Genomic DNA, 27,055 nt, shown 5'->3' with positions numbered 1-27,055 from the left:
TTTTTAAGGAATCTCCATGTTGTCTTTCATAGAGGCTGTATCAACTTACATTCCCACCAGTGCAGGAGGACTCACTTTTCTCCACACTCTCTCCAGCATTTATTGTTTGTAGATTTTTTGATGATGGCCATTCTGACCACTATTAAGGTGATATCTCATTGTAGTTTTGATTTTTTTTTTTTAATTCTTTGGAGTGGTTGTTTCTTTAAGCTCTTTCTACTTTCTTAAAGTAGGGATTGAGCACTCTGAGCTTCCCTCTTAAAAGGAAGCTTGGGTTTATCTTTGAAAAGATAAACAAGATGGATAAACCTTTAGCTAGACTCATTAAGAAAAAGAGAATTTAAATAAATAAAATTTTAAATGAAAGAGATGTTTTAATTGATACTACACAAATACAAAGAATCATGAGACTACTATGTACAATTAAACACAACAAACTGGACAGTCCTGAAGATATGGAGAAATTGCTATCATCCACAAATCAGTCAGCATGACAAGACCACAGGTAACATACTCAATGGTGAAAAACTGAAAACTTTTCCTCTAAGATCAGGGACAAAACACAGACAGGCACCATTACCACTTGTATCCAACATAGTAATGGAAGTCCCAGCCAGAGCAATTAGACAAGAAAAAGAAATAAGTCACCCAAATCATAAAGGAATAAATGAAAATTGATATTCATCTTTAAGGCACATGGACTGTAGAACAGTCTTATGGACTCTGTGGGAGAGGGAGAGGGTGGGAAGATTTGGGAGAATAGCATTAAAACATGTAAAATATCATGTATGAAACGAGATGCCAGTCCAGGTTCGATGCACGATACTGGATGCTTGGGGCTAGTGCACTGGGACGACCCAGAGGGATGGGTATGGGGAGGGAGGAGGGAGGAGGGTTCAGGATGGGGAACACATGTATACCTGTGGTGGATTCATTTTGATATTTGGCAAAACTAATACAATTATGTAAAGTTTAAAAATAAAGTTAAAAAAGAAAAGAATATACCATATGTTGAAACACAAAGCAAGTCTCAATAAATTTAAATATTGAAATCATATGAGGCATATTTTTCACCACTATGCCATGATCAACTATTGATACAAGAAGAAAACTGGAAAAATCACAAATACATGGAGACTAAACAACATGCTACTGAACAGCTGTGAGTCGATGAAAAAATCAAAAGCAGAAATCAAAAAATATCTGACCACAAATAAAAATGAAAATACAACATATAAACATCTATGGGATATAGCAAAAGCCATACTTAGAAGGAGGTTTTTAGCAATAAGCCCTCCTTCAAGAAATAAGAAATATCTCAAATCAAAAGTCAAACCTTATACCTAAAGGAACTGGGTGGGGTCGGGGGAGAAAGTCTAACATCAATATAAGGGAGAAAATAAAAATCAGAGCAGAAATAAATGCAGCAGAGACTAAAAAGGCGATAGAAAAAGTTAATGAAACTAAGAAATAGTTCTTGGAAGATAAAACGAAATTGGCAAACCTTTAGCTAGACTGGCTTATAAAACCAGAAATAAGGAGAAATTGCAAATAATAGCACAGAAATATAAAGGATTGTAAGAGAAGACTGAACAGTTATAGATCAAAAAATCAGGCAACTTATAAGAAATGGATCGATTCTTAGAATCACACATTTTTTCAGGACTGAATCCATGCAAATGAATAGATCACTCACTAGTAGGGAGATGGAAACAGTAATCAAAAACCTCCTAAGAAACAGCATCCAGTACAAAACAACTTAATTGGTGAATTCTATCAAACATTTATGTTTTAGTTTTTATTTTTTGGGGGGCCCCGAGGCATGTAGAATCTTAACTCCCTGCCAGGGATTGAACCCTCGCCCCCTGCATTGGAAGGCGAAGTCTTAACTACTGGATGGCCAAGGAAGTCCCTATCAAACATTTAAAGAACTAGTACCAGTTCTTCTCAAACTCTTCCCAACACTAGAAGAAAAGGGAGCACTTCATAACTCTTTTTATGAGCCAACATTACTCTAATACCAAAATCAGACAAGAACAACAAAAAGAAAATTACAGGCCAGTATGTCTAATGAACTTAGATGCAAAACATCTAGACAAAACATTAGCAAATGAATATAACAATATGTTAAAAGGATCATACACCACGGTCAAATAGGATTTACTCCAGGGATATAAAGATAGTTTAATATACACAAATCAATCAACATAAATACAACACTTTAACAAAAATGAAGGATAAAAATCATGATCATTTTATCAATAGATGCAAGAAAAAAGGATTTGACAAGAGTGATCACCTATTTATCATTAAAGTAAAATACAATGAACTGGAAGGAGCATACATCAGTATGATAAAGGCTGTATATGATAGACCCACAGCTAACATACTCAGTAGTGAAAAACTGTAAGATTTTCTTCTCAGATTGAGACCAAGACAAGGATACCCATTCTTGCCACTCTTACTCAACATGGTGGTGAAATTCTAGCTAGAGCAATTAAGTAAGAAAAAGAAATAAAAGTCCAGATTGGAAAGGAAGAAGTGAAACTGTCAGTATTTGTGGATGACATGATTTTATATATAGAAAACCCTAAAGATTCCATAGAAAAGCTATTAAAAATAATATTTTTATTTTTTATTATAAATTTATTTTTATTAGAGGCTAATTACTTTACAATATTGTATTGGTTTTGCCATACATCAACATGAATCCGCCACGGGTGTACACATGTTCCCCATCCTGAACCCCCCCTCCCACCTCTCTCCCTGTACCATCCCTCTGGGTCATCCCAGTGCACCAGTCCCAGGCGTCCTGTATCATGCATTGAACCTGGATGTTTCAGTAATAATAAATGAATGAAATAAACTTGTAGGATAAAAATAAACATACAAAAATCTGTTGCATTTCTCTACACTAAGAATGAACTAGCATAATGAGAAATTAAGAAAACAATTCATTTTACAATTGCAACAAAGAATAAAATACCTAGGAAGATTTTAATCCAAGGAAGTGAAAACTACAAGACATGTTGAAAGAAACTGAATAAGACACAAATAAATGGAAAGATAGTCCATGTTCATGAGTTGCAAGAATTAGCATTGTTAAAATGTACGTATTACCTAAAGCAACCTGTAGATTCAGTGGAATCCCCATCAAAATACAATGATATTTTTCACAGAAATAGAACCAAAAAAATCCTATAATTTGTAAAAAATAGCAGAAGACCCTTGGATAGCCAAAGCAATCTTGAGAAAAATGATCAAAGTGAAGATATTACACTCCCTCATTTCAAATTATACTACAAATCTGTAACAATCAAAACAGCATAATATTGGAAGAAGAGCCCAGAATTTGAGAGCTCAGAAGTAAACCCATAGATATATAGACAATTAATTTGCAACCAAGGAGCAAAGCACATAAAATGGAGAAAGGAGTACTGGGAAAACCAGATAGCACATGCAAAAGAATGAAACTAGACCCTGTCTTACATTGTACACAGAAATTAATAAAAATGGATTAAAGACTTGAATGTAAGACTTGAAACCGTAAAACTCCAGAAAAAAATCATGGGCAGTATGCTTTTGACATTAGTTTTAGCAATATCTTTCTGGATATGTATTCTTAAGCAAAGGAAGCAAAATTAAAATTAACCACATGGGACTACATCAAAGTAAAAAGCTCTGCACAGCAAAAGAAGCCATCAGCAAAATGAAAATACAGCCTACCAAACAGCAGAAGGTACTTGCACATCATGTGTCTATAAGTGGTTGATACTCAAAATTTATAAAGAACAACAATTTTTTTAAAAAATTAAAAATGGGCAGAGGTTCTGAATAGACACTCTTCCAAAGCAGGTATACAAATAGCCAACAGGCACATCAGAAAATTTTCCACATCACACTAGTTAGGGAAGTGCAACTCAAAACCACAAAGAGATACCACTTCACACCCATTAGAATATAACAAGTGTTTGAGAGGATATGCAAAAAAGGGAACCCTCATATACTGTTGGTGTGCAGCCACTGTGGAAAAACAGTATGGAAGTTCCTAAAGACATTAAAAATAGAACTATCATTTGATCCAGCAATTCACTTTTTGGATATTTATCCAAAGGAAGTAGAATCACTATCTCGAAAAAATATCTACATTTCCACCTTTACTGCAGCATTATTGCCAGGACCTGGAAGCAACCTAAGTGTCCATTGATGGGTGAATAGATAAAGAAAATGAGGTATATATATGCTATAGGACATTAGTCAGTCATAAAAAAAAATGAAATCTTGCTACTTGTAACAATATGAATGGACCTTGAGTCTATTGTGCCAAGTGAAATAGATCAGACAAAAACAAAGACTGTATGATTTCACTTGTATATGTACTCTAATAATAATCAACTCATAGATACAGAGAGTTGATTGGGCTTCCGTCGTAGCTCAGTCGGTAAAGAATCTGCCTGCGATGCAGGACACTGCAGTTCTATCCCTGGATTGGAAAGATCCCCTGGAGAAGGAAATGGCAGTCCACTCCAGTATTCTTGCCTGGAGAATCCCATGGACAAAGGAGCCTGGCAGGCTACAGTCAGTGGGGTCACAAGAGTTGGACACAACTTAGCAACTAAACCACCAGATACAGAGAAACAGATTGGTGGTTGCCAGAGGCAGGGGTTGGTGAGTGGGTTAAATGCGTGAAAGGAGTCAAAAGGCACAAACTTCTACTTATAAATTCTGGGGGTGTAATATACAGCATGTTGATTATAGTTAATAATATTGTTTGGCTGAAACTTTCTGAGAGTAGATTGTAAAATTTCTCATCACAAGAGAAAAATTGTACAATGTGTGGTGACAGATATTAGCTAAATTTATTGTACTAATCATTCCATAATATATATTTATATCAAATCATCATGTTGTACACCTAAAATTAACATAATGTTATTTGTCAGTTATATCTCAATTAAAAGGAGAGCTGTATGGACAGTTTTAAATAGCTATGAGCACTTTGTATGATAAGAAAAAACAATAAAACACAAGACAATTTTAGGTTATTTCAAAAAGTTAAATAAGAAACTCAATTAAAAGTTGTAGAAAAATATTCTTATGTGACTTAGAATCTGAGTTATAAAATTTTAGAAATAGACTAATTGAATCTAGTCCTTTTGTTTTCAAATAATGGAAATTATATGTTACCAGATCAGAGTCACATAGCCAATTATTGGAAGAGCATGATTCGAACTTTCATTTGAAATCTAGGCCTTCAACTCTTTATTCCAGCTTTCATACTTCTCAACTGCTTATGTTTATTATCTAACCACTTGCTTTTAAAGTGACCTGAAAATTTACAGTGAACTCTGAAAGACCTTTATACTTTAAATTGACTTGTTTATCAATTTATCAGTTAATAGTTGTGGTCTCTAAATTCTCCCCAGTACTATTGATCTATGAGAGACCTGTCTCACTTTTTTTTTTAATTTGTTTACTGATTTTAATTGAAGGATAATTACTTTAGAATATTGTGATAGTTTTTGACATATATCAGTATGAATCGGCCGTAGGTATATATGTGTCCTCTCCATCCTGAACTCCTCTGCTACCTCCCTCCCGACCTTATCCCTCCAGGTTGACACAGAGCACCAGCTTTGGGTGCCCTATGTTATACATCAAACTTCCACTGGTTATCTATTTTACGTATGGTAATGTATATGTTTCGGTGCTATTCTCTCAAATCATCCCACCCTCTTCTTCTCCCACTGAGTCTAAAAGTCTATTCTTACTTTAAAACTTATATACTTCCTGAGAAGCAAGAGTTTAAACATCTCACTCAATGCCAGAGTGCCTTATGTGTTAGACTTTGAACATAGACATTACTATATTAGTCATTTTTAGTATGCTATCTCATTGAATTCTTAGAACTGTAAGAGATATGAAAAAGCTGAAGTTAGAGAAAGAAGATAATATGGCCATTATTTCTTTAAAGTGGCTAATTTATTCTGATATCATGTTCAGTGCATTTTTCTAATCCACCACACTAACCATTGTTATAAAAACCTCAGCCAGAGAGAGTGCCCAATTTGTATAATACTTGGTAAATATTTAGCTGTAACAGTTTTACTCCTAAAAAAGTTGTTCACATATAAAAACAATGATTGGTCTTTGTTGTTGAAAGTATTTAAACCAACCATCATGCTAAGTTAGTATTCATCCAGTTTCTTTTTCCTTCCAGGCCTGTATGTGGAATCAGAGGGAAAACTCTCATAATTAACTTGCCAGGTAGCAAGAAAGGATCTCAGGTAAGCAGTCTTCATATTTATATGGTTTGTTTGAGAAATTTTGGCCAGCTGTGAGAGTTAGCCATACAAGAAGTTGGAGTCCTCCACAAGACCTCACTTCTGACACCAGTTGCAGTTCAGTGCATTCCCAAAACCACCCTCTGTTTCAATAATTCACTCGATAGATTCAGAGAACTCATTGAAAGGTGGTATACTCATGCTGCTGCTGCTGCTGCTAAGTTGCTTCAGTTGTGTCCGACTCTGTGCAACCCCATAGACGGCAGCCCATCAGGCACCCCCGTCCCTGGGAGTCTCCAGGCAAGAACACTGGAGTGGGTTGCCATTTCCTTCTCCAATGCATGAAAGTGAAAAGTGAAAGTGAAGTCGCTCAGTCATGTTGGACTCCTAGCGACCCCATGGACTGCAGCCTACCAGGCTCCTCCATCCATGGGATTTTCCAGGCAAGAGTACTGGAGTGGGTTGCCATTGCCTTCTCTGGTATACTCATAGTTATGGTTTATTATATGGAAAGGATACAGATTAAAATCAACTGGGGAAAGAGGTGCATAAGACAGAATAAAGAAATACCAAATGAAGAAGAGCTTCTAATATCTTCTCCCTGTGGAGTCATGAACACATTACTCTCTGGGCATCAGTATGTAACGACACAAGGTTTATTGCTTATCAAGGAAGCTCTAAGTCCTTAACATCCGTAGTTTTTATTGAGGTACATCATATATTGCCCGTATGGCTGACCTTTAGTCTCTTGCATTTCCCAGAGCCTGGGCTAATACTTGTAGTCTCCAACACTTACCAGAGCCAAATATCACACTTCCCAAAGTCTCCATAATAAATCACACTGTTAGACTGCCTGGTAGCAAAAGTTTCCAGACAGAAAAAAGGCACTCCTTTCATTTCGCAGTAACTAAGGGCATAGGCCAGATTCTCTTTGGGTAAAGTTAAATTTTCTTTATACAAACTACTCCCTGGCCTCTGGCCAAGGCTTTCTTACAACTAAACAATAATATTTGTCTGGCTGAGCATCTATATTTACTATAGCATTTATATTATAGACACAACAACAGTAGTAGTGTGAATATACCTAAGATTTGGAGGAGCCAGAGAGAGATAGGATTAAAATCAGAGAAACGAGTAATTCATCCTCTAAAGCCATTATACAAATTTTCATATTTTTGTGCTCATTTACTAATTTTCCACCTGATCTTCTGTTATTGTACCCTATGATACATTTCGCACAGAACTGTTTACCATAGAAATTAGCTCTCTTGCTCAGGCCAGTCATTACCCATTGAGAAGGCTTTAACTCAAATTCTTAGTACATGTGGCCATCAATATCAGCAGTTTAATCTTACTAACAATGCTTGTATTATATCGTAGTATAGTAGTAAATATAACCTGAAAAATAAGAGTCAAAAGATACTGAAACATTACTGGAGTCCTCTACACACAGTAACAGTTAACCTAGTCGTCATCATATCATATGATCAAGATGTATCCCAGAGCGATGCTCCTCAGGTTTACAGACTTGTCAGGTTCCAAAAGCAATCTATGCCTTTTCCCTTTCTAGCATCTGCTACAGCTGAGCCAAGAAACAATTTCATCTCTTGTTTTAAGCTGCTTTTGAGGCACCAAAGTAATACTGGATTTCCCTGCTGCATAACCCCTTTAAACTCATTCCTTTACCTTCAACTACCATTTCTCCTTCTCTCCATTTATATTCAAGCATTTCCTTTGAACATCTTGAATGAGACACTTGATTTGGCCACTGGGCTGGTCCAGATGGCCATCAGTAATACTAGGTCAACAAGTACTTCCCTCTCAATCCATTCCATTTATTAAAGATAAGGTTACATAGTACAGAGTTAGTGGGGAGTCTGAAACCCCAGGCAATATAATTGCATTTACTCTTAAGCCCAATTTGGCCAGATGGAGTAAGACATAGTTTGTACCATCAAACCCTTAGGAATTCTGACATAAAGGTTTAAAAGTGTAGTTACGGTTTCAGCCTAAGAATCATCCCTGCCTCTGGCACCCACAGTTACAGCCCTGGTCCTCAGACCACTGCATCACATAGAAAAGAATAGTGTTCAGGTGATGTGGGAAAAAAAGAAAAAGGACAATTGTAAAGAGAAAAGTGTAGTTGTACAAACATCCTTTTTCATCCCCTCTTAGTAGAAAAGCAGACGAATCTGTCTGGAGAGAACACTCACTTAACCTCCCTAACGTTGAGTATGATCATACACTAATAAAAGCTCATGCATTTATCTCCTCCCATTTTAGACAACAAGTGTTTAAGTTTCAGTTTTCTATCATATTATTGCTCTGAAGAGGAAAGTGTGTTCCTTGGTCTAAAGATGTGTGCCTCCATGGTCACTGACACAATATCTTCTGTTCTGGTCCTTTTATAGTCCGTTGAGCATGTGTATCTACTCTGGAATAAACAAGGCTCATCCAGAGTAAGTGTCTATACCTAGTAGACCTCATTTGTAGCCTTGTACCCATTTGTAGTTAGTTGGACTAACAACATCAGCCCAGCTTGCCAGGTATACGTAGGACTTCTCCCTTGGGGAATTCGCTGCATAGCCCTCTGCCGTCTGTCTCTCCTTAGAGCAGACAAAACAGTTCTTATTGGCATTTGTGCCTCATAGTGTAAGAGGAATATATCTAGATGCAGCCTGTTTCTGCCTTCTATAGGCCCCTAGTGTCCACTCATCTCATGGGCCCAGGTGGCCGTGTCAAGAAAGTATACCAGGATATCTGCTCTCCAGTACCAGTCAACTTCCAATTCTGAAAGGGAGTTCTTCTGATGGGCATTAACAGTCTACTTTAATATACCCATTACATTCCCAGAGTGATTTCCATAGAGCCATACCCCATACAGGTATCCCTTTAATAGACCAGTTTTCCATTGCCCATCTGCCTGACCATATGACTAGGCCATTTGAACACTTCCCATGAGTCAGTAAAAACCCAAACATAGGGGCAAACAAGCAGTTCAGCCCATGGAGCTGATTTGTTTTTACCTTCTTCAATCAGAGTGGCGGCCTTCCAAACAGGATGCTGTCCCTTCACCTTGGAATTGCCATCCATAAACCAAGCAGCTCTTTGTTGATCAATAGAAAGCTGTTTATAGGGCACCGCCCAAATGGCCCAAGTGGCCATAGGATCCAGCAGCTCCTCAGGTGATTCCGAAGTCAGCCCTAGGTGAAAAGAGGCTGCCTGCTCGTGAGTACCTCCTTGCATTCTCCTGGTAGCATGATTCTATATGCAACATTTCCATTTTATTATGGAACTCTCCTGGGCATTGCCTTCCTTCCTCATTAGAGCTTTTCTCTGAAATTACCAAGACATTATAGATATTTCAGGTTTCAGAGTTATTGTGTGTCCTTTAGTCATAAGGACGGTCTCAGTTAAAGTCCAATAACAAGTAGTAATTGTCTCTCAAATGGAAATTTTTTGGTCCAAAATTCCAGCAGTTGTTGAGTGGCACTCACAGGTTTTTGCTATAAGCCCTAGTCTACATGCCACACAAGGCTTTTGTACAGCAAATTAATAATCTGTGTGGTCCCATTTAGCATGTCCAAGTAGAAGACTGGATTTACGTGCCTCCTGTTTTACAGTGTGAGATAGGGGATAAATTCTCCAGACAACATACATCCTCATAATACATTCAGGTAGAAATTCACCATTCACATAAAGTTCATAAAGTTCACATAAACATTGTAATTCTTACCTAAATGTTTACCTTAATCCCATCAACTGCTGCATTCCCATAGCGTCCCATTCTAACTACACTCCTCCCACCTCCCATTAGGATTTCAACAGGTTTTAGAATCACACTACATGGAGCCCCCATGTCAAGGAATCCCAGAAAAGTCTCTTATCTGTCTCCTAATGAGTTTAGCCATTTGTGTGCACGTGGCCTTGGAATTCTAAGGCCTGGCTTGGGCCAAGGAATCCAGACCCTTTTGTCATACCTCATATTGATTATATTATGGGGCCATCACTTAAGGTGATTCAAGGTAAGGTTTCTTTGCCTTCTATCTTTCTAAATTCCACCAAACTAGTGTAAAAAGAAATTTGCTTAGGATCTCTTAATGTTAGGAGATCAGCAGATCTCCCATCTGTCCACTCAACACAACAGTGCTTCTTTAAGACATCTGTTTTGCCCCCATTAATATTCACTTCATTCATACACATCTTAATAACCATATAAGTGTTTCCACCCTGCTAGGACAAGTCCCTTGAATCTCTTGTTTCTCTTTCCCCATTTTCTTATGAATCAGTCCAACTTTATTTACTATTTATTACTTCAACGTGAATTTTTCCACGGCTACGTGGAATTTTTCTGAGGCTAGCAGCTACATGTCAGACCATCCAGAAGCCAAGCTTGACCCAGCCTCAGGATCTACCCCAACATTCTCCATTACTTTTGTTTTAGCTAGTACAGATACCATTTATTGTTTGTGTGTTGATGTGACTCCTTAGGAGTTAGATCTTTCATTTCCAAATTTAACTGCTAATTTTGTTTCCAGTAACTAATTGCAGTACAGCTGCAATGCCATTCTTTGGGTGACCCTGTATTCTTTGAGACTCTAAAGATTCGTTATCCCGCATATTCTCTTCCTTCCTCTTCCTGGGTCGCAAGTTTCAGTGAGTCAGGCTGTTTCTGTCAAATCTCACTTCTTAATACCAACTGTAAGGAGTTTTTACCAGCTGCAAAAGTTAGCCAGCTAACTTCTTGTGGAGCACTCCACAAGACTAACCTCACTTCTGTCATCAATTGCAATTGAGAGGATTTCTAAAATCACCCTCACTTTTAATAATTCACTAAAAGGACTCACAGAACTCACTGAAAGCTGTCATACTCATGAGTATGTTACATCACAGGGAAAGAATACAAGATGAAATCAGCCAAGGGAATGAGTATATATGGCTAAGTCTAAGTGAGGTAACAGTCAGGGAACTTGTGGTCATTCTCTTTAATGGAGTCATAGATAGCATCACCTCCTGTTAACATAAGATAGTTGTTGTTGCTGTTTAGTCTTTAAGTCATGTCCAACTCTTTGTGACCCCATTGACTGTAGCCCACCAGGCTCCTCTATCCCTGGAATTTCCCAGTCAAGAATACTGGAATGGGTTGTCATTTCCTTCTCCAGGAGATCTTTCCGACCCTAGGATCAAACCTGTTTCTCCTGCATTGCAGGCAGATTCTTTACTGCTGAGCCACTGGGGAAGCCCAGTATAAGACAACACACGTAGAGCATTGCTAACTGTGCACACTTTCCTTTTCCTATGCTAACTGGCTTTTACCTTTGGTGTTCAGAGTTTTTATTGGAACTTGATCACTTATTGCCCATGTGGTTGACCTTTAGTCAGCCATTCCCAGTTCTTTCCAGAGGTAAAACTGATACCATGTTTCCCAAAGCCCTCATAATAAACCATGTTGTTAGACTGTCTAGTGGCTAAAGCCCCCAGGCAGAGACACTCTTATCAGGCATGATATAATAAGGAACTAGAGATCACCTCCTAAAAGCAGAGAATAAAGGCCAGACTTCTCTTTGATTAGAGTTAAATTCCTTATTATACAGTTTTTTCCAGGAGGGTAAAAGGTAGCTACCTTCCAGGTATTCCAGTAACCGATGTTTCTTTACATATTAAATTTTAAGGTAAGTTGCTTCACATGTGAAAGAGAAAGACTTCTGCTCAAATACACTCCCCAGATATATCTGGCCTTACTTTCTGATTTTAAAGTTCTCACCTGTTTTCTTTTGGTGATACATTATAGGTGATAATGGACATATTTTGGGCATTAGCTGCCTGTTGTCCTTACTTATTAGCACCCTACAATAAATGCTGTACTTTCCTTCACCCCCTTCAAAAAAAAAAAAAAAGAGAGAGAGACTGTTTTGACTTTTATGCTGCACAAACTTATATCTACTTTTACATATTGCACAATTTTGTCTATCTGTACTTTACAATTGTAATCAGAACCTAAGTTCTCTGAATAAAATAGTTGAATATTCAGTCGGTTTGTTAGTTCTAGTATCCTTCTTTTACCAGAAAGGTGAAAACTATTACCTGCTCTCTCATAATGTATCTTTAAATCCCAAAGTTGTATAGAAGTTTTACTTTAAAAAAAAAAAAAAATTGCTGTGTGTTTATATAGTGGAGTTCTTCAGCTTATGGAGAGTACTGTAATATATACCAGTTTACTTCATATTTCACATTGCAAAGACAATACATTAAATATGATTCATTCTTAAGACAGATGGAGAGAAAATCACAAGTAAATCCAAAATCACAAATAAATTTGATTGCTCCCATTTTACATGCCTATAAAAATACTTCATCTTCGTTTTTTTCCTTCCTCTTGCATACAGGAATGCTTTCAGTTCATACTACCAGCCCTACCTCATGCCATTGACCTTTTACGTGATGCCATTGTAAAAGTAAAGGAAGTTCATGATGAACTTGAAGATTTACCTTCCCCGCCACCACCTCTTTCCCCTCCTCCCACAACTAGCCCCCATAAACAGACAGAAGACAAAGGGGTTCAATGTGAGGAAGAGGAAGAAGAGAAGAAAGATAGTGGTGTTGCTTCAACAGAAGATAGTTCTTCATCACATATAACTGCAGCAGCCATTGCGGCCAAGGTAAGCCTGTTGAGAGAGACCCAGAGATCTAAAGGACCCATAGGTAAATGTATTGATTTCATCTCTCTTTCCATCCCATTCTTCCATAACTTAAATACAATTTTGTGGCATCCTTTAAAAAGAACTGGAATATTCATGACACTCTAAGCTGTATTCCCTCTATTATGTTGAGTTCTTGAAACATTTAAGTTTTGTTTTGAGTTCTGAGGCATTAAAAATTCTGCTGTTACCTATTGAAGTAGTAGCTCCCATGATAAACAATGTGACATTTAAGAACTCTGTGAAGATGTCAGTTTTGTGACCATATTAAATATATAATGTTTATGTATTCAGAACATCAAATATTCACAAATTCTTAAAGGAGCATCAAAAGAGGGTAAAAGACCTAAGATGGTTCAAGGAATTAGTTGAGAAAGATTAATATATTTTTTTTAAAAGACAAGACTTTTCATCAATTAACTACCATTTATTTAACTGTTGGACACAATTTACACCAGTCATATGGAGAAGAAATGGATGTAAGGTATTTGTATTTTTAATTTAATAAAGCAATAAATATTGTTAAAGCAGTATCAAAATATTGCAAGTTCTCTTCAAGCAATTCTGGGAGTAAATAGTACCATACAGTACTTAGTACAGTAAATAGTACCATACATTATTTCTGTAAATTTCATCATCATCTCAGAGTCACAGAACATGATTTACATTGTTAACCATATATCATATAACCCACCTTGTATACTTTAAAATCTTCAGAGAGTAGCATATCCCTTCTGGAAGTAATGTTTGTTCATTGATCGAGAATGTAAAGATTGGTGATCTAATCGTTTATGAAGTAATTCCTAAACTTTTATGGCTCGTCCAGAAATTTGGGCTATGAGCTTAGCATGAGAGGATTTTTGGACAACATTTATATTGGAAAGAATCATAGGGATCCTTTTGAAGTGTCCATTCAGACAACCATTAGATGGTTCCTTCACTGAAAACTGGATCATTCCATCTCCAGATCCATTCAGTGATCCATTAAGTCCTTACTTAGAGTAGTAAGTATTTAAGTTATGTGTGAGGTTTGTTTTATTTCATTTTGTTTTGTTTTTATGGAACTGATTGATGAAATAGGTACATTATTAAATCATCATATGTTCTCTTTCTTTTACTCTTAATTAAAAGAGTTAAAAGTACCATCAGTTTCAGCCTTAAAAAAAGCGTATACCATCTTAATTCTTAAGCTGATTTTGTCATTATACATTTGCGAATTTTGGGCATTTCAGTGTTCCATTTGTTTTCAATTTTTTTCCTTTCCAGTCATTTTGCTTGTATAGTTTCATGTTTTCCTGTCATTGTATTCATCATTGTTATGTGTTGTGCATTAGAAGCATCCATTCTACACCAGTCCTGCTGTTATCATGGCACACGGTGAGCAGCCCATCCCTGGTCTCATCAGTTATTCCCATGATGCAACAGGCAGTGCAGAGGAACCGGTAAGACAAGAGGCTTTTGCATTACTGATTTTGCAAGTATATAGCCTACCTCCTGTATGGAGGTAGGCTGTAACTTATTACAGAAGATGTGTTTTATTCTGAAGGACCTTCACTAGTGCTTTTTTGTTGAAAATATAAGTGCCACTGAGTATCTTCCATCAAGGAATTTAATAAGTTTCTCCTGTACCTGAAGTACTCCAACATCATTAAGATTTTATAGTATGTGGCAATGAACTTTCATCACATGATTTCCAAGAAATTCATGACTCAGAAGTCTTTTTCTTTAGTAATTTCATTACATACTTTGAAATATATTGCCTGCCTTAATTAAGATAATCCCGTAAGAAGATCACATTAAGTTTTAAAAATCAAAACAGATTGGTCAGAATAATATTTAATTTATATCAACCTTACTTTTTTTTTCTTATGATTTTGCATCTTTCTTTTCTATAACTGTGTTTGCATTACAACCATTTAGAGAGTTGAGGCTTTGTACAAAAGCTAATTACTAATCTTCAGATAGAAACTTTTAAGGATATGTATCACTTCTTTCCGACTTTCCTGGTGGCTCAGACAGTAAAGATTCCACCTGTAATGCAAGAAATCTCTGGGTCAGAAAGATCCCCTGGAGAAGGGAATGGCTACCCACTCCAGTATTCTTGCCTGAAGAATTCCATGGACAGAGGAACCTGGAGGGCTACAGTCCATGGGGTCACAAAGAGTCAGATTAATACTTTCACGTTTTTTTCCATCACTTCTTTCAGTCATTAGCTGTGAATGGTACTTTGTGAAAAGTGTCAGGCTAGAAAAGATTAAACTGGTAAGTATAACTGAATAAGCAGTGACAATTTAGACCACAGCTGCAAAAAAAAAAAAAAAAAAAAACTCAGTCCCTGATATGAACATAAAATAAGAAAAGTAATAAAGTATAATTTTGTTTATAATCCTTAGAAGAAAAATACCCAGAATTTCAGGGGGATGCTAGGAGGAAAAGTAGTATTGGTTATCTTTTGGTAGATAAGCTACCAAATGGTGACTTTAACCGTCTATTCAACAAGCCATGCCTGGTTAGAAATACGCTTAGCCAACTCAAAGGCCAAGTAGAAAAAGGAAATATTGGTTAACAAAATGATTAAGAATTTCAGTCAACAGCTGAATTCTCCAGCTATAGCTTTGCTATAAATTATAAACATTCCAAAATATACCAAACTGTCTTTTGTGTTCTCATATTATAAAGCAACCATAGCAACTATAATAATTATCCTGGTTTTCAAACTGAAATATTTGGAAGTTTTCTATTCATAACCAAGCTTTCAAGTTGTCATATTCTGAGTGTTATGTTATTATGTGAAAAATATTTGAATAACCAAAAAGATTTGAATAACTCTTCAATAGTTAGTTCCTAGTGATCTGAATACTTGCTATTGCCAAACTGACAAGTTGCTTTTTCAGGAAACAAAGAAGCTTGAGGAATGCCCTTTGTAGTGGTTATTTCTTAATTGTCTCTTCAGCAGCCATTTGCAGTTCCCTCTTCCTAACATTTTACCCCATTCCCCAGTCATGTGATTTAGGTGAGATTGACTAACCCTCCGGCCTATGTATTTCACATAGCCACAGTTTTAGTTCAAGAAACACATAATCCAGGTCAATAAGAGCATCTATTAGGTTTTATTTGCACTGCTAGGAACATAGACTCTCTGTTTTCTATTGAATATGAATGAGGACATATATAACTCTAAAAGAATTGCTGTCTTGAACCATGAAAGTAATGCCTCCCAATAATGCAGCCAACTGTAAAGAAGCAATGCTAAGAAATGGAAGAGAAAACGAGATCCTGAGTCCTGGTCACATTGTCTGACCATTTACTCAAGCACTTATTGACTTCTCAGTTACCTGAGCCAATAGAGTACTTTAAAAACGTTAGAGGTAGAGATGGGTCAGCTGTGGTGTGCAACCAAAAAGCACGTTAGCATATCTCAATATGCAGTCTCTAGCCAAAGAGGTGGAAAATTTTCCATATAATAACTGAAAAATAGAAAATAGGAATCCCTGAAGTTTCATATTTGAGTAAGAAACCTCATTCAAGGGAATAGAGAGTAGGAGAGTGTGACACACAGGAGGTATCTTGTCCCATCACTTCATGGCAAATAGATGGGGAAAAAGTGGAAACAGTGACAGATTATATTTTCTTGAACTCCAGAATCACTGCAGATGGTGTCTGTGGCCATGCATTTAAAAGATGTTTGTTCCTTGGAAGGAAAGCCGTGACAAACCTAGACAGTATATTTTTAATAAAAAGCAGAGACATCACTTTGCTGACAAAGGTCTGTATAGTCAAAGTTACGGTTTTTCCAGTAGTCACGTACGGATGAGAGAGTTGGACCATAAAGAAGGCTAAGCAATGAAGAATTGATGCTTTTGAACTATGGTGCTGAAGAAGACTTTTGGAATCCCTTGGACTACTTGGAGATCAAATCAGTCAATCTTAAAGGGAATCAACCCTGAATATTCATTGGAAGAACTGATGCTGAAGATGAAGCTCCGATACTTCGGCCACCTGATGCTAAGAGCCACCTCATTGGAAAAGACCCTGATGCTGGGCAAGATTGAGGGCAGGAGGAGAAGGGGACCACAGAGGATAAGATGGTTGGATGGTATCATCAACACCTTGGACATAAGTTTGAACAAACTCTGGGAGATAGTGAAGGACAGGGAAGCCTGGTATGCTGCAATCCACAGGGTCACAAAGAGTCAGACATGACTCAGTGAGTGAACAACAACACCACACAGGAGGAAACAGGGATAAATAAATCTTGCCCCTCTGATTACTAAAAAAGTATAAAGGTCTTTTCAAGGAGACTGGATCCAAATGTGAAAAAATTACAGCTATACTTTTGATGATTGCAATATGCTTGCACAACTCCAAACATAGTGAGAGGCATTTAAGACAAAGAGGCAAGAGACCCATGGAGATACATAATAATAAATCTTATCCCACTGACAGAAATTAAATCTTCTGGAGAAGTCCCATATAATAATGGTGGCCCCCAAGATGCATTGATTACAAGAAAATCTGCTGCCTGCTATGAGAAGAAAAAGAGTTGCTGATTTCCCTTTGGGAAATAATGGGCTTCCCTGGTGGCTCAGAAGATAAAAAAATCTGCTTGCAACATGGGAAAACTGGGTTTCTATCCCTGGGTTGGGAAGATCCCTTGGAGGAGGGTATGGCAACCTACTCCAGTAGTCTTGCCTGGAGAATCTCCATAGACAGAGATGCGTGGTGGGCTATAGTCCATGGGGTCACAAAGAGTCAGACACAGCTGAGAGACTAAGCACAGCACACAGCATAGAGAAAACTGTGTTCGACTGATAGGACCAATCAGGAACAGTCTACTTCCCAGAGTATGTATTTGTAACTTAAGAGAGAAAATGCTGAGTTAGCAACCTACCAATATTATTGATTTACCTGGAGATAAATCACACCATTACCACCAGAGACACTTGCAAAGTTTTGGTCAGAAAATTGAAGAATGTACATATTTTGTGTGTGTGTGTGTGTGTGTGTGTGTGTGTGTATATATATATGTATTTTTTTATATATGTAATATGCTTAATGGAGAAGGCAATGGCACCCCACTCCAGTACTCTTGCCTGGAAAATCCCATGGATGGAGAAGCCTGGTAGACTATAGTCCATGGGGTCGCTAAGAGTCAGACACAACTGAGCGACTTCACTTTCACTTTTCACTTTCATGCATTGGAGAAGGAAATGGCAACCCATTCCAGGATTCTCTTGCCTGGAGAATCCCAGGGAAGCGGGGGGGCCTGGTGGGCTGCCGTCTCTGGGGTCGCACAGAGTTGGAAACTAAATATTAAAAAAATTAAGATCATGGCACCTGGCCCCATTACTTCATGGCAAATAGAAAGGGAAGAGGTCGAAGTAGTGACAGATTTCCTCTTCTTGGGCTCTGAAATCACTGCGGATATGACTACAGCCGTGAAATCAGAAGACAATTGCTTTGTGGCAGGAAAACTATGACAAACCTAGACAGTATGTTGAAAAGCACAGACATTACTCTGCCAACAAAGGTTTGTTTAGTGAAGGCTATGGTCTTCCCACTGGTCACGTATGATTGTGAGATCTGGACCGTAAAGAAGGCAAAGCGCCAAAGAATTGATGCCTTCGAACTGTTGTGCTGGAGAACACTCCTGAAAGTCCACTGGACAGCAGGGAGATCAAGCCAGTCAATCTTAAGGGAAATCAACCTGAATATTCACTGGAAGGACTGATGCTGAAGCTGAAGCTCTAGTATTCTGGTAATCTGATACAAATAGTCGACTCATTGGAAAAGACCCTGATGCTGGGAAAGTTGAGGGCAGAAAGAGAAGAGGGCATGAGAGGATGAGATGGCTAGATGGCATCACCGATGAAATGGACATGAACTTGGGCAAACTTTGGGAGGTAGTGAGAGACAGGGAGGCCTGGCATGCTGCAGTCCATGGGGTTGCAAAGAGTCTGACACGACTGGGCGACTGAAGAACAACTATATATATATGTGTAATGTGTGTTATATATATTTACATAATATATATATACACACATAATTTTATTGTTCCTATCTGTGCTGATTTTAGTATATTTACATAATATTAAATATTATTTATAATATATTTTAGTATATTAAACAATATTAAAATAATAGTCACTCTTCTAAACATTTTATATATACCAACACTTTACATACATTGTCATTTTACTTATCAGAAAATTGAAGCACTAATTGGTAAAGGACATATAACCAGCTAGAGATCTAACTGGTATTCAAGTCCAGGCAGTCTGGCTCCTGAATCATCACTCTTGACCTCTCTAATGTAACACCTCTCAGTGCAAGAGAGACAGAAAAACAGAATGATGTTCTGGGAGATGACTAGCTAGTACAAATTTGTTTGAAGAATGAGAACTAGGATATTTAGACCTTAGTTTGAAATACTTGAATGATAAAATTCAATGCACAACCTAAGCACTGTGAGTTATAGGATATATTTACTCTGAAAGGTTGCTGATTCAAGCAGTAGAGCTTTAAGCCATGAGCACAATTGGAATCAGAAATGTATTTAGACAAATACATGAAATCAAATGCTTTGGAGAACATAGTACAATACATGTTAAAGGATAGTATTTTTAAAGGTTTAATCATAATGTTCATAGAAATATAAAATGTGTCAAATATTTTATTTAATTAATGACAGAGCAGTAAGCTGTTAAACACGTTCAAACACGTTCAAAGTAAACAAAGGACACAAATGACAAAAAGTAAACAAAGTTGACAAAAAGTAAACAAATGACATATATCATCAGTCACAAAGATTGGCGTGAATTTATAAATAGACACAAAACTCAGTCAGTATACACAGGGTAAGGGTAATAATCAAATATTCCTTCTCGGGACAAAATGTATTTACATTGCTATAGACAATAATTTGCATTACTATTAGTTTTCTGTAACTTGCAAAGTTGTAAAATAGTGAAAGTAAAAAGTTCAGATAACCCAGAAGAGTATACAAATCAGGACATTTTAATAATCTTTCTTACCCATTTTCCGGACAACTCTCTACACCCCCAATCATAATAACCTCAAAGATGATTTTTGATGCAAAAAAATGGCTGGTCTCCTTCATTAGTTTGGGCTTGATTGATTATTTAGCTGCAGCAAGATATTAAGATAGCCAGATAGCCTCTCTGAGTTTTTTTTTTTTTGCAGTTACTGAGGCTGCAAAATTAGCTTTTATCTGGAAATTTTCAGAGAGAATCTCAGATTCTACTTTTTAAAGTTTCTATTTTTGCCATTCTGAGTTTATGTAACAGAGCCCTAGACAATCCCTTCACTCTGTTTTACCTGCAGGTACCTGTTATGGGATGAATTCCTCTCTTTTCCAGGTCACCAAAATGTCATTACCACTTATAAGTGACCTTCCTTACCACATGCAAAGCTGAGACCCTCTACTCCAGGTATCAGGTCATTTTTCCTAAGAGGGCTTTGTAGTTATTAGGTCTGTGAGTATAGCCAATCTTTATTCTTCAGAAGTGGTAGTCATATCTGATTAAATGGTCACCATTCTCGAACATGATACAGATATGTCCTTAGTTCAGCCATCGATTTCTTCAGTTATATCCTGGTAGAGAGGAGGACATTCTTCATAAATCTATGAAAATCACTATATTGTCAAGAAAAGTTACCATACCTTGTAAGAGTTTCTGATTTCTGAGGGAATCAGTTAAATCAAATATTTTTAGTTTTAAGAAATCAGAATCTACGAAATTGTGTTGGTTATACATAGATTAAGAAGAAAGAAAAAGAATCTCCTCATATACACAGAGAAGAGAACATTTGAAACATCAGTAATATTCCAAACAAATAGCCAGAAAAAAAATTATTTGGTTTACTTAGTCCTAAGTAATCAGTTCTCATTCCTTTAGATTTTAGCTTAGCAGTCTGCTTTCATGAAACTTTCACCTTTTAGACTGATGAGCATTTTGGAAATACTAGCTCAGTCCACTGCTACAGTCTAAAAGTTACCTAAACAATAGTATGACTTAAGCAGTCTGTACCCAAGGGTATATTCTTTGAAGTGTCAGTAGCTGAAAGTATCTGGTACAGTTCTTTCCATGAGGCTTATAAAACTGTCCTTCTTTGGTAAATGTACAAGCTTTGGTCTGTAGCTTATAGCATAACTTTGAGGTAAGCCTCAAAATCCATCTGTAGATGACAAGAACTTAATAGCTGGAGTTATTAACTGTTACCAGTAATTTCAGAATGGAAGAGAGTAAAATTCTCTATTGAGGGGTGGAATATATTTCTTTCAAGAGTCTTAAGCAGTATTTTCCCTTAGAGTAAAAATATTAGGGTCTGTGAGGAATTGACAATTATCTAAGGACTTTACACAAAGCATAAAATTAATGAAATGGTTACATTAAAAGCAGTTTGCTTATATAAACTTAACCTAGAGAAGGCTGGGCTTCTCTTTCGACACAACAACTTTCCATGAAATTTATAGTTGTAACCCATCAAACAAATCTAATTATATCTTTCATCACTTTATCTGTGCTAAAAGAACAAGTTTTTGTGACTTCTAGGAACCTTCCAGGAAATCTCAAAGATAGTTTTAAGTGAAAGATACTCTGAAAATTTTTTAATAGTTTGTTCTATACTTAAGATTTGACTTAGAGTTTTCAGAGGAAATTTAGACACTTGATTTAAGATAGGATCATGGATGCCTGAGGAATAATTTTTAGGCCTTTTTAAATTAAAATGACTATAAAATAAAAGCATAAAAGGCACACAGTTGTTAAGAATTGACTCTTTCATAACTGAGGAAGTTTTTGTTCTTTTTCCACTTAAGAAGCCAAGCATATAACAAAATTAACATATAGCAAAGAAAATTATTCTGGTAAGACACTGAATTTCTGCTGTCTAGACAGATTACATAGATAGTAGGTAAAAGCACTCATCAGTAAGCCCAGGAAATAAGCCCATCAAAACTAAGTGAACTTTGTTTCAGGTGAATATATATTTTAACACATTTTGTAACTTATTTTCAGGCATTACAAATCCAAGGAAATAACTTCAATTTCCAAGTTTTATCTTTTGTTATGTTTTTTCAAATATTCTGGAACGAATTGATACTTTGCTTTAGGACTGCAGTCCTTTTTCAGATGACCCACATGATGAAAACTGTCTTCACAATAATATGATAACATGCAACAGGTTGATCACTGCTTTTTTCAAATGAATTAATATTTGTAAAACTTTTGTTTCGATTTCTAATTCAGTAAATATTGATAATTATTGTAAAGGGGCTCAGAGACCAAAAAGTTTCAGGACTGCTGCTTTAGAGCAGTGTTTTTTTTTTTGTTTGTTGGTTGGTTGGTTTTGTTAAAAAAATAAAAATACAAGCTCAGTTGCTTATCTCTATCACGGTTGTTCAGCAACTCATTTTGGTATACTTTTAGTAAAAGTAAGGCATTTCTATTTCACAGAGAAAACTTGGGGTAAATAATTAAGAAGTGTCTGACGTATGCATATTTTAACAGACAGCAAAGCTCATGAACATGTATAATTTTCTACAGCAGCATGACTTACTTATAACACTTACTGCTTGTTAAAGTGGCAAAAAGGAGCATGTTCATAAACATGACAAAAATGTTTACAATTTATATAGCAAATAAAAATAAACCAAGGTATATAAACTTAAAATTATGATTAATAATCAGTACAACAAAAGAAAAATAGATAAATTGGACTTTATCAACTTAAGGACTTTTGTGCATCAAAGGATACAGTCAGAGGGAACACCATTAACAGAATGAAAGAAACACATTTGAGAAAGGATTAGTATCTAGAATATAAGAAGAATTCCTACAACTGAGTAGCAAAAAAAAAAAAAGGTGGGGGGGAGACCCTATTGAAACATGGGTGAAGAATTTGAATAGTCATTTCTCCAAGGAATGTATACAAACAGAAACGTGCACAAAAAGATACTCATCATTAGGAAACTAATTCAAAACCGCAATGAGAGACCACTTTATATACATTTAGGTGTTTTAGTAACCACCACCACCACCCTTCTCCCACAAATAACCCGGAAAATAAGTAGAGGCAAGTATTTGTTTAATGCCATTTCATTGTACACTGATTAAAGTGGTAAATTTTGTTTTATTTATTATTAGTAATTGATGTCTCCTAATTCTTATTTAAAAATTATCCAGATTTCTAATGATTATCCATTAATTAATTTAATATCAATCCAAAGTTTAAATTATTTAAAGATCGTAGAAATTATATTCAAGCTGACATGTAATTTAGGAGTAATTTAAGCTTGTTCAGTCAGTAAACCTCTATGTGTTTAGGGAAAGCAGCCCACGTAAAACAAAATATATATTTATATTTAACATATGAAAAATTTCAAGACAGTCTTTAAGCTACAATTATTTAAGCTTATCCTATTTGCCAAAGATTTACCCTAATTATATGAACTTGGATTTTTAAAATACTTACAAATTACTTTCTAATAGATTTTTTTAAGTCTAGCATATTTAAAGTATTAAAAACTCAGTTTCTTTATTTGGGGATATACTAAGGATATTCCCCTTCATGGATCACAGCTTTGTCATGGTGAAGGAGCTTGCATAATTCAGTGAAGCTATGAGCCATGCTGTGCAGGGCCACCCAAGACATACGAGTCATAGTGCAGAGTTCTGACAAAATGTGGTCCACTGGAGGAGGGAAATGGCAACCCACTCCAGTGTTCTTGCCACGAGAACCCCATGAACAGTATGAAAAGGCAAAAAGATGTGACCCCGGAAGGTAAGCCCCCAGGTTGAAAGGTGTCCAATATGCTACTGGGCAAGAGTGGAGGGCAACTGCTAATAGCTCCAGAATGAAGCAGCTGGGCCAAAGCAGAAATAACTCTCAGTTGTGGATGTGTCTGGTGGTGAAAGTAAAATCTGATGCCATAAAGAACAACATTGCATAGGAACATGGATGTAAGGTCCATTTAGGTAAATTCGACATGGCAGTACATTATACTTCCCTAGTGAAAAAGAATCACTTGGAGAAAACCTTTTTACATTACTCCCAGTTTTTTTACAACTTGGATTTGTAAAATATCTAAAAGACTGAAGAGTACAGAAAATTCAAAACAGTCCACTACACAAGACACCTAATAATATTTTTGCCCACTTCAGAGTCTTTCACAATTTTTTCTGGCATATGAAAGGAATTCAGTAATGCATGGATGTTTACAGAATTGAATAAAATTTCTGTTCAAGATGTCCATGGGCTTAGTGTGCTTTTTTATACTTATTTATTTGTTTCTATTCATATGGATGCCACATAGTGGGATTTTTTTGAAGATTATGTGATCTTTAGTAATAAATGTTTGAGTTTCTCAAAATTTGAATAGAAAAAACCAAAAAGTTTTTATATTCCTACTATAGATGTCAATATAGGGATTGATTTATTAGGATGCCAATTGTTTTTTTCCTAACATTGACCATTGAGTAATATTGTGGACTGATTGTGTATATATTTGTTATAAACTTGTAGTAATCATTACTTGGGTAAAAAAATGTATGTTCTTACAGTTTTTCAAAAAGATTGCCATTACCAATAAGGTAAATAGGAAGTTATATTAAAAAGTTCATAGACTTTTTCAAACCTGGGAAATAGTGTGCACTGTGCTTTAACAGCTAGAGCCTTGGCATTAAATAGTTTCTGTTCTGCTAGATTCTACATGATCTGTTTCTAGATCCTTCTGTTACCATCTCTCTCCCTCTCCCCATTGCTCACTGAATTTACATCCAGCTTTGTCTTGGCTCTGGGAACATGCTGTTACCACTACCGAGAAGCTCTTAACCCCACTCTTTGCCTGGCTAACTTCTGTTTATCCTTTCTGTTCCAGTTTCAGTGTCTCATTAATCACAGAAAGACTTTACTAATCTGCCTTCTCTGATCTAAATTTTTCTCGTTATTCTCTCTCATAACACCTTGTTATTTTCCTTTATAACACTTCCACAATTTACAACTATATATTATTCATGTGTTTGATTTCTATGGGACTTCCCTAGTAGCTCAGATGATAACGAATCCACCTGCAATGCAGGAAACCTGGGTTCAAGTCCCTGGGTTGGGAAGATCCACTGGAGAAGGAAATAGCAACCCACTCCAGTATTCTTGCTTGGAGAAGCCCATGGACAGAAGCGTCTGGCAGCTGCAGTCCGTGGGGTCACAAAGAGTTGAACATGACTAAGCGACTAACACTTTCACTTTGATTTCTGTATATGTTATCTATAATATCCATGAGACGAGGATCACATCTCTTAGTTTATATGATTAATCCTGGAGGAAATCAGTGCTGAATATTCATTGGGAGGACTGATACTGAAGCTGAAACTCCAGTACTTTGGCCACATGATGCGAAGAACTGACTTATTTGAAAAAACCCTGATACTAGGAATGATTGAAGGCAGGAGGAGAAGGGGATGACAGAGGATGTGATGGTTGGATGGCATCACTGACTCAATGGACATGAGTTTGAATAAGCTCCAGGAGTTGGTGATGGACAGGGGACCCTGGAGTGCTACAGTCCATGGGGTTGCAAAGAGTCAGACATGGCTGACCAACTGAACTGAACTGACATCTGGCACAGTTTGACTCATAGTATATACCCTGTATGAATATTTGTTAACTATATTTTATGAAAAAAATACGAAACACCATCCAACTAAGTTCATAAGACATATAAAAAACCAAAATACATTTAGCATTCCCCATGATTTATAAGAACTTTTACATGATATAAACAAATAATCAACATATTCTCTCCCTATACTAAGCAAATATATTAAGCAGCTATAGTAATAATGATAACAAGACAGCTTTTAAATGCTGATTACGTAGCAGACATTTTTCTAAGAGTTTTAGACAAATACACAATCGGAAATTGATACTGGAATATAGGTGTTAGCAAGGTTATAACTTCTTATTTTCCTGGAAGGTAAATTTATATGAAATAGCACGTTATAATAAAAACTCTGATTAAGACCATTAAGAACAACAAAAATCCTAAATAATTTTAGTAAGTGTAAATAATTGTTAAGAAACAAACTCATGAATATTTAAATTTTTACAGTTATTTAAAAACGTCTGTTATAGACATACTTCATAAGATCTCTGTCTAGACAAAATCATAAAGTGTGGCTTTTCTTTATAAATATGAATCTTAAATTCTTGTGGGTTTTTTTTTTTATACCATTGATTTTAATCAAAATCCAGGTCCTCACATATATTCTTGTTGAGTTTCATTTTGCTACATTTAACTGATCAGTCCACCCCAAGGAGACTTTTTCAAAATCTGTATAAGACATCTGATATTTTATGCAAATAATGCAAATACGTTAATCATGTTGTCACTCAAGTCAGTTACAGAACATTTTTTTAGGATAGGCTATTTCACATGCTATTTCAGTTCAGTTCAGTTCAGTCGCTCAGTCGTGTCCGACTCTGCGGCCCCATGAACTGCAGCACGCCAGGCCTCCCTGTCCATCACCAACTCCCAGAGTTCACTCAAACTCACGTTCATCGAGTCAGTGATGCCATCCAGCCATCTCAACCTCTGTCGTCCCCTTCTCCTCCTGCCCCCAATCCCTCCCAGCATCAGAGTCTTTTCCAATGAGTCAACTCTTCGCATGAGGTGGCCAAAGTACTGGAGTTTCAGCTTTAGCATCATTCCTTCCAAAGAATACCCAGGATTGATCTCCTTTAGACTGGACTGGTTGGATCTCCTTGCAGTCCGTGGGACTCTCAAGAGTCTTCTCCAACACCACAGTTCAAAAGCATCAATTCTTTGGCGCTCAGCTTTCTCTCACAGTCCAACTCTCACATCCACACATGACTACTGGAAAAACCATAGCCTTGACTAGACGGACCTTTGTTGGCAAAGTAATATCACTGCTTTTGAATATGCTATCTAGGTTGGTCGTAACTTTCCTTCCAAGGAGTAAGCGTCTTTTAATTTCATGGCTGCAGTCACCATCTGCAGTGATTCTGGAGCCCAGAAAAATAAAGTCTGAC

General features: G+C 36.6%; 1 protein-coding gene across 2 annotated transcripts in view; it reads left to right on the top strand.

The window, feature by feature from the left end:
• Positions 1–27,055, top strand: part of GPHN (gephyrin) — a 533,352-nt gene that overhangs the window by 296,498 nt on the left and 209,799 nt on the right. For both annotated transcript variants that reach the window (XM_010846738.1, XM_010846740.1), the window contains 3 exons: positions 6,221–6,287; positions 12,671–12,943; positions 14,317–14,424. In XM_010846738.1, coding sequence (XP_010845040.1) covers positions 6,221–6,287; positions 12,671–12,943; positions 14,317–14,424 — 448 coding nt within the window. The remainder of the gene's footprint in view (positions 1–6,220; positions 6,288–12,670; positions 12,944–14,316; positions 14,425–27,055) is intronic.

This window comes from Bison bison, unplaced genomic scaffold, assembly GCF_000754665.1.
Source record: "Bison bison bison isolate TAMUID 2011002044 unplaced genomic scaffold, Bison_UMD1.0 scf7180017864239, whole genome shotgun sequence".
Taxonomy (NCBI): Eukaryota; Metazoa; Chordata; class Mammalia; order Artiodactyla; family Bovidae; genus Bison; species Bison bison.
This window is presented reverse-complemented; position numbering and strand designations above follow the sequence as displayed.